Consider the following 9588-nt stretch of genomic DNA (forward strand, 5'->3'; position numbering starts at 1 on the left):
CCAGAAAGTTATAGCCGCTTACGCTATATATACGAAGCGCTGTACAACTGTTCCTGATTTCGTTTTGGGCGTTAACCTTCCTTTGTGCACCTTTGGTGTTTGTTTTGACGTGAACGCTAGCTTGGGAGGCTCAGACCGAGAACTAAGCTGAGGGAAAATTTACAACAAGCTAAGCTGAGGGAAAATACCGTTACAACAAGTTTTCTAGTCACCGCTTAAAGGAGCTTAAGAGACTCGTGGGACCCGCGCTGCTTGTCACCGACTAGTCGGGTTTTTTTGCATAAGTACGTGAGGAAGCGAAGAATACTTCCCATAAGCTTCCAGAAAATGCTCATGCTGAGTTCTGAGGTTACGCCTAAACTCCCCTTTCGTGTGAATACGGTTGTTGCCCTCTGACGCTCCCTTCGCATCCACCTCATGGGAGAGGAATTATTGAATAAACCAGCTGGACTCTCAGTTCGGGTAGAAAGAGCTTGGTTAACCCGGGGAGGAAGGAGGTAGTCAAAATCTGGAGCCCCTTCTGGGTCTACGTTCATAACTTCCCTCCTAACATCGCCCACCCCACAGAAGGATTCAAAGCTGTCATCATCATCATCATCAACAACAAAAACAACAAAAACAAAAACAACACTGTTGACACTGATGCTTCACTGCCGTAACCGTCGTTGCGGGTACGGGTACGGGTACGCGATGGCAGATCCGTGAGGAATGGTCGATGTGGCTGCGAAAAGCCCCGAAATCTTCAGAGCAGCAGTTCCACTCCACTCCAGTTCCCCATTAGGGAGACTATGTGAGTCAGTTGGTGAATGAAATCAATATTGTTGAATGTATAGTTGAAGTTAGGAACATCGTCACCGATCAGAATCTGAATCGGGTGCTGAATTGAAGATGAATGACAGTGTGGTGACTTTATCCCAGGAACGGAGACGGTGAGGCGCAGCACGCTCAAAAGACGTCAGTACAGGTCAAATATATTTGACGTAATGTTGGAACTAAATCTCTCGGGGGGGCCTGACCTGCTACCAGAAAGCTTATTTGTTCTCCTATACTGCAAAGGCTTTCTACCATAGGCGCACCTCATGTTATACATGGAGAATTAAGATACCCCATTACGAGGGAGCGGTTGGATCTGAAATGGATCAATCTGGGCGAAAGCATACACTGAATCACGTCCTCGCCGGACTTCTCTCACGATTAATGCACAAAAACTAGCTCCGGGTTAGAAGTCTGCTGTTGTCGTTTGAACACATGACATGAAGTGGTTATTTGTAGTGGTTTCGTCTACTAACCCTTATTCCGAAAAGCCTGTCTAACTCCAAAATGTTCTCATCCATAAGTGCTGTACATGAAGCCCCACGAAGCACTAGTAACCTCCACTCCTGAGCTGTTAAGCACAAGTCATTCATCCCGTTGTGACGGTTGCAAACAGTGCACGCTATGAACCCTAGCTCCTTGGAATCTACAAAGGACGAGTGTATGGCCTTCTTCAAAGACTCTATTGTACACCCAACTTCCTCGAGCACATGACCCGAAGGTCCCATTTTCTAGACGGTCATCTTTACAGCATTATCAACAACAGCAGTACACACCATCTTCCGCATTCTCACACAGTTGACTTTCGGCTTGGGGAAATAAATGATACCATTCAGACTCTTTAGAGGGCCTCGGACAATTTCTCAGTAGGTCTTAAATTCTCTCCCCTATGCAGAATCTCTCCAGATCTTTCTGCCAAACAAGGTTTAAGTGCCCACAGTGTTGGTAACGTGGTGATTGTGACCAGTTTCTCAAATGATGCTCCTATTGACAGCGACACCTGGGACCCTAAGTGAGCCTCTACGTACCTGAGCTCTTCCTTATTCTCTCTGCTTGTACCCGAGGTCACTCATTAAGACTTCTGTTTGCAGTGCTTCACTCAAACGCTCTCTTATCCAGCTTCGGCCTGCCGCACTATGTTAGCCGTCCATCCTGAGCCTTATAGCAGGAGATCACTGGTGACAATGCTCATGTTACAGACAAGTTCTAATGTGACAAGTCCCTCCGAAGTCAGAAGCTTGACTATCATCACGATTCCGAAACAGGGGAAATAGTGGTCGCCAAGTCTTGCTCTTAGATAGTAAGTGGTACGGTTCATCCAAACATTTTTAAAGATTAAAGCTTTTGCGACCTTCAGTGAAATACCTATTTTATATAAGTTTAGGGAACATTCAGTACAATTATACTTCTTTTTTTCTTGCCTAATTGGCACGAGCTGACCCAAGCCATCACCTAGGCTCTTAAATGTATAACCCTAACGGTGCAAAACGCAGCAAGGAAAGATAGAGCCAAAGGTTCATTTTACGTAAGACTGTCTACGTGGAACAACCGACCATTCACGGATTCACTTGTTGATACACAGGATCGAAACTTTCGTTCAAGCTTCCCGGGTCGGGCTTGTTCTTGACGTTCAGCATCGGAGATCAACCTTGCGTCCAAGTGGTATGGGACAAATATCCAACTAAGTACTGTAGAACACTGTGGAGTACTATGGGAATTGTAAAAAATATTTTTTCCGCTGTAACACTTTTTCGGCGCCTAGTCGCAATGCCACCAGAAGGAAGCGCGAGGGGTAGGATGTTGTCAGGTTTCCCAAGCTTAGACAGGAGAAATCGAGATGCAGAGATCAGGTTCGAACCATGGACCTCCTGGTCAGTAAATTCGCGCCCTAACTACTTAGCCATCTCGCCGTTCTTCGGGGAGAGATGGAGAAACAGATAAGAAACGGTCATTCGAATAAAAACCAGAGGACATACGTGAGTGGGCCCTAAAGAAGGCTGATTCAATTGACAATTTTTAAAACTGGCTGATATATCATGGCTACTCGGAAGCCATGAAGACGTTTTGCGTCATTACGTCGTCTTACAGAGGCACGTTAATATGAGACCCCAGAACAAAAGATGGATTCCGGTCGGGAAAGGAATGTGTAACAGCACCGACGGCATGACAGTGCTTCGCTGCCATACGAATGTGTGGACATCGTCGCATTCTGTCAAATGTTAGAGCAATGGCATGTGCATAGACATCCTATACGCTTGGTATTCCTCGACTTCAAGAATGCGTTCGAATCTGTCAACCAGTCAGCACTTTCCCAAAGGCTTGGGTTCAAACCACGGACCTTTCGATCATTAGGTTGAAGCCCTAACCATAAAACCATATCGAGCCCTCCGGTTCGCCAGAGCTCCAATAACACTTGAGCAGCGGTTTTGCCCAAGATGTAGGGGGCAGAAGGCCTGGAGCTAACGGGTAGGGTTCGATACAAATCAATTAATGAACCTTTTCGGAAGCACCAAGGCGTTTGATTATATATCCACCAGTCATCGAATATTGATATCCCCATTGAAGTATTGGGTAACAAGCAGGAAGACAGACCGTATATGACATCAAATGAACCTCAGGCTCCTTTCGGTGTAGTGATGCAAATTTCATGTACATTTCTGGCTGAGTGTTAGACAAATGTATTAACCACGCGTCCGGGTCTGAATAAAGCGCTTGTGCAGAAGGTTCTGTACCACAGGACGGCTTTTAACCCGAAGGAAGCTGCTACATTCAGGAGGCATTAAAGTTCCTTTGTTTGTCCCTTCGTAATAAAAACTGAAATATCCGGCATCTCCGGGTCGTTGCAGTGATCCATCACTAGGAATTCGCAACGCCAGCGGGATAGTTGCTTGACGCACCCAGTGAACTGCGATACGAATGCCAGATTTCGTGCCAACATGCAGAATTACTGGCCACGCTACTACACAAGGGCGTGTTCAATGCTTTTGGTCAGCAAGTATCGGAAACTACCTACCCTCAAAGGCGTTCCAAAGGATCTGGAGGTAAAATCACACAAATGGTGAGGAGCATGAGGCCGAAACATGCTGTAATTGTGCTCCGCAACTGAAAAACGCCGGGATAAGGGCGCTGGGATATCGTCAAGTGACCTCATGTGAGATTTTCGTAGCATAGTTGCTTATGCGTAGTGACAGCTGCGCTAATAAGTGCCAAAAGCTCATGAGCGGCAGCATCTTTACCTCCAAGAGGCTTGAGGCCAGGTAGTCGACCACACTGTTTTAAGTGCAACCCAACACCAATGCCACTTTACCGCTCGCAGTTGGGCGTTGCAATAACCGAGAGGCCAATCCCCCACATGATTGGCCGAATTTCGGGCCGCTTGGCGTCTTGTCATCAAGCTTGGCTCTGATTGGTCGGAAGCCTGGAGCCAACAGTCAGTCATGACAGTCTTCGCCGAAAGCCGGCTGCCAATGGTGCACCGAGAAGGCATCATAAATTCCTAGAATGATTCTGCGGCATGCACTTTACATACGACACTCCGTAAAATTGTTTCCGATCTGGTTGTGGGCGTCAATATAAGTTGTGCTCCCTTGGTTTCACGGATTGATACACAGGCTCGATCAAAGGGATCCCAACTGGTCCAAACTGGAAATAACCTGCGAACTTACGTCAGCTTCGTTTTATCTTCACCAACTGCCTTAAACAACGTTACAATTCCCGCTTCTCAAAGGATTCAACATCCCATTCCAATCACCCCAAACATGACGCTATTGCGGGGTTGTACAGAAGCCGAATTATGTAAGTACAGTGGTGGCACGCAACTACCATAATCAGTTTGATAGCACACCCTAAACTATTTTCTTCCTCTCTCGACCGCCCCACATGATTGGCCGAATTTCGGGCCGCTTGGCGTCTTGTCATCAAGCTTGGCTCTGATTGGTCGGAAGCCTGGAGCCAACAGTCAGTCATGACAGTCTTCGCCGAAAGCCGGCTGCCAATGGTGCACCGAGAAGGCATCATAAATTCCTAGAATGATTCTGCGGCATGCACTTTACATACGACACTCCGTAAAATTGTTTCCGATCTGGTTGTGGGCGTCAATATAAGTTGTGCTCCCTTGGTTTCACGGATTGATACACAGGCTCGATCAAAGGGATCCCAACTGGTCCAAACTGGAAATAACCTGCGAACTTACGTCAGCTTCGTTTTATCTTCACCAACTGCCTTAAACAACGTTACAATTCCCGCTTCTCAAAGGATTCAACATCCCATTCCAATCACCCCAAACATGACGCTATTGCGGGGTTGTAAAGAAGCCGAATTATGTAAGTACAGTGATGGCACGCAACTACCATAATCAGTTTGATAGCACACCCTAAACTATTTTCTTCCTTCTCTCGACCGTATCCTCTCTCCCGCTCATTCCAATAACTGCAAATACTAACAAGCTCTTCATTTGGATCCAGTCACCTCCAGGAGGCGATCTCTCTGGTCTGCCGCTTTTTCGCTCGGATCTAACCATTTCGGTGGGCTTTCAGTATGTGCTTTCCGCAAAGTTATTAAGTTTCCGTATTGTTCGCGTTCCAGCTCGCGTGTTGCCATCAACTCACTCTTCCAAGGAACTCATAAGACTGACTCCACTACAACAGCGCCACCAGCAGGTCGCTACAGTTTCAATTTACACCATGGATCTGAGATTCCTGTCACCAGTTATTCGCATTACTAATCCCCGCACTTCATCATCCCTACTTGCGTTCTCCTCACAACGACCAAAAGCTCGAGAGTCCAAGGCCACGGGGCCTCAGCAGTGGTTCTAGGTTTTAGTTCACACTTACCGATGGGACGTCGCCAACTCTGCTGCACCACCAAATCCGTTGTCCTAATTACTCATTCTCATAAATTTGCAATTTTGTTGTTATGTGTCGGGCAATATGCCACTCGTTTTGCCCTCCATCGCTTTGTTTTAGCCCACCACATTCAAATTCAAACGATCTGATCTTGCTACAGCCCGTAAATTTCCTCAAGGGGAAAAAGCAGTGAGAATAGTGCTTCCTTGCCCGTGCCGGATATGAAATGGCCGCATCGGATAATGTCTCCTGTTTTTAATGACGTCCGGTTTTACGCAATTCCAAGCGACCCGCCTGTCATTCTGCATTCTGACTGCAGCATATTGATCGTGCCTGACAGCATGCTGCCCACCATTGTGGAATAAAAATTATCCTTATGTTATTCCACTGATGTAGCCGTTAACCGGCGTCCACACACAGCATCACAGCAAGTCTTTTAAATCAAAGACTTTGTTTGAGCACTCCAACCGTCTTCCCGTCTAGATGTTGGCGCCCTATCAGTAGCTCAGCGCAAGTAAAACCATGATACTCACAATTAAAAAGAATTTCATGCCACATCGACCGTCGCGTGGTGTGATCCGCCAGATTACCTTACCTGCACACAACAAAGCGAGTAAGTGAAAACATGCTACTGCTAACACTTCCCTTCGTACACTGCCTAGTTCTTTCTATTATACCCTACTCATCTCGACTCGAACACTCCACGCAGGTATTAGTACCAAAATGGGCCGTTTGGTTCGCCATGCTGCAGCTTCTGTATGTCTGACATCAGTGACAACTCTAAGCACTACGAAATCTGTTTTCTGTTATACCCGCTGATTCGTTAATCTGTGGTATCTACTGCTGACCCGCTCCAGTGCCTAGTGTCGGAGAGAAAAGACTTACAGAATGGAACACAACAGCTGTATTCCGAACAAGCGAGTGAGTGAGAGTGCAAAAGTTACAACGGCCCCACGCTTTTTAAAGGGGACTTGCTGACATTGATCCAGGCTGTCTAATAGGCCTTAGTGATCACCCATCAACATCGATCGTGCCTCTGTGAAAAGCCTGAACGCTGACCACACTCGGTCGTGCTTCCGTGGCCGCGAGAACACTAATCAGGTCTTGCTGAATTGATTGAATGATTGATTGGCCTGGGTGATTTCCGGATTTCCAGTTGGGTTTTTGGTAGAGCACTAGGTTTCGGGCGTTCTGAAGTTGCTTCCAGGAATCTGACCTTCCTGATACCTCCCCCTTTTGACTGTTCAACGCAAGTTTTTCGACGCGGATCAATACCTAGTTCTTTCTATTATACCCTACCCATCTCAACTCGAACACTCCCCGCAGGTACCAGTACCAAGATGGGCCGTTTGGTTCGCCATGCTGCAGCTTCTGTATGTCTGACATCAGTGACAACTCTAAGCACTTCGAAATCTGTTTTCAAACCCCAAAAGCTGGTTTATTAAGCTGCCTTCACCGTGCACACACCGAAACGAGCGGGAAAACAGGTGGCTCTTGTTCGTACACTGAACTTCTGGGTTAGTGTACGCTGTCTGTCAGAAACAAGGACACAGGACGCAAGTGCTGTAATTGGACTGACCACTCCTTCGCTCTCCTCCAGGTTTCGGCTGCACATCTCTGGTGACGTAGAGACCGCTGTAGCTAGGTATGCTGCGTTGGGCATTGTATTCAGCGAACGAACGGAAGCATCTCTACTTGATTGGATATCTGTGGATAGTCGCCTCTGTGCGGTTCGTTTGGCAACGTCTGTGAGAGAAGTTCGAGAAAGCGTGGTCCATTATACTCTGTTTGTTGTCTGCTTACATCCCGAAGGGTTGTCTTTCTGGATCTACCAAAGTCAATTTTTATGGTGCTATATGTACTGTTTTACATCAAGCCAAATCGCAGACAGTGGTTTTTAACTCGAACTTGTGATAGTGCTCCTCTCTAATCAGATTCTTCATGATCATTTTAATAATAGTAACTTTCATTCCCAACTTGTTGGTTCACACCCTTAAGGATTGTCCTAATATTAATGTCCGGATTTAGGGGTGACTGAAGGGGTTTGTCGGTATTATGGAGGTAGGAAAAGTAGCGGCGTCATAGGCGGTCGGCATTGCCTGACAGATATTTGTGGACCACAAAATTGGCAAGAACATGAAAGCAGTTTTCGTAGACTATTGCGGCAATATTGCTCCGTCCCTAAGCTGAATCGCTCCACCAGTTCTGTCTACTATCTGTACGTTTTTCGCAAACTCCTAAGTAGGCCGAACCTGGCTCAACTTCTCTCACTCCAAGGAGCCCATAGAGATAGCTGACCTGGTTATGCGAGTTAAGATAGAATTCCTTCTTGACTGCACGGCCCATGGAGCACACACACAACATTAGCAAGCGATTTTCCTAACACGATAGCGCACACTTAAACCCCGTAGTCCGTTAGCCGCAGTTTACAAGCTCTGGACATTTATATTCTTTTTCAATTGCCCCAATTATACCTTAAGTTTTGTTTTCCCTGTTCGCAAACTGTCTGTTCCAGTGGCTGTTTGCTGTTTGTTTAAAATTGTCAAGTTTTTGCTTGCTTAGCTCCACCTTCAACCAGAAAAAATATTTGATAGCTTGAGCACTTTGTTAACCTACAGGCCAAAATTATGACTTTCTGGTGACACCATATCTTGCAGACATGGTTGGATGCGCAGGCTATAAAAACTCCATATGTTCTCTCACATATTAGCGGATCGAAACACAAGATCGATGCATTTGCCCAAGTTTCCCGGGTCAGTTTTGTTCTCGTCGTTAAGCGGCTGTCGTTCACCTGAAAGTCACAAGTGGATAAAGGGTGTAGCACTGCTCTTTATGTTCTCACCACGGAGCAGCATGCTTGCCAGCGTAAGGATTCGCATTAATAAATGTCTAGTAGCGCTTTAAACTGGGTTCTAGGAGCGTGGACAACCGCCGGAGGAAGGTCATTCCATGCAGCTACCACCCGAAATGAAAAAATTTTGTCTAACGAATGCGTGTTCCCTGAGCTTGAAAATTTTCTTACTATGTCCCCGCCGGCTATTTGCCGGGTCAACGGTAAAAAACCTGTTTGCCAAGCTTTGTTCAAGCGGGGCAAACGATGGTTCGGCATACATAACACACGTCCTAACCAACGCAGCTTCTGGTGCTGGACACATTCTTCAGTGGAAGTACCCGTTGCACAAGCGAAAACGCGCTTCCTAACTGCCTCGTTGCGGATTCGCCGACACCAACTCAAACGAGCTATGGTTCTGAGACAACGATTGTCGAACACCTGAAGACGTCTCAGGTCCGCTGCTCGAATAGGCCAAGTCTCGCATCCACACAACAAAACAGCCCGTACTGTAGCTTGATACAGACGTCCCTTCAGATTCAGAGATAAGCCATTCTGACGCCATAGGTGTCTGAAGTTAGCAAACGCGGCACGAGCCTTGCAGCTTCGTGCATTCACCTCACCTGTCACACTACAATCAAAACTAATACATCTTTCAAGATACGTAAAACGCTCCACAACTCTCAATACCTCTCCCTGGAGTGTAATGGGCGTGTTCAGTGACTGCACATCCGCAAGCATGACGTTACACTTTGTGGGCGCAAAGTGCACACCAAAGGACGGGATGACTTTGGTGAGTTCATCCAGGAATCCTTCCGCCTTCTCCGCCTCATCGAACATGAGAACGATGTCGTCTGCATATTCCAGATCGACAAGGTTTTCTTCACAGGCTATTTCACGGATTCACGGCTTGATACACAAGATCGAGGCCTTTCTCATTTTACACAGGTCGGCTTTGTTTTTGTCGGTCAGTGGCTGTCGTTCACCTGAAAGGCACAAGTGGAAAAAGGATGTAGCACTGCTCTTTATGTTCTCACCACGGGGCAGTATGCTTGCCGGCGCGAGGATTCGCATAAATAAGTGTCTAATAGTATTTTAAAT

At 46.7% G+C, this 9588-nt stretch overlaps 1 protein-coding gene across 1 annotated transcript in view; it reads left to right on the top strand.

Annotated features, from left to right (window-relative positions):
- T265_09800 (hypothetical protein) overlaps positions 1 to 5627 on the top strand; it is a gene marked incomplete at both ends in the record, with an annotated part of 7033 nt that extends 1406 nt beyond the window's left edge. Inside the window, one exon of the mRNA XM_009175977.1 lies at positions 5398 to 5627. Within this exon, the coding sequence (XP_009174241.1) occupies positions 5398 to 5627 (230 nt within the window). The remainder of the gene's footprint in view (positions 1 to 5397) is intronic.
- Positions 5628 to 9588: the final 3961 nt, after the last annotated feature.

This window comes from Opisthorchis viverrini (assembly GCF_000715545.1).
Source record: "Opisthorchis viverrini unplaced genomic scaffold opera_v5_303, whole genome shotgun sequence".
Taxonomy (NCBI): Eukaryota; Metazoa; Platyhelminthes; class Trematoda; order Opisthorchiida; family Opisthorchiidae; genus Opisthorchis; species Opisthorchis viverrini.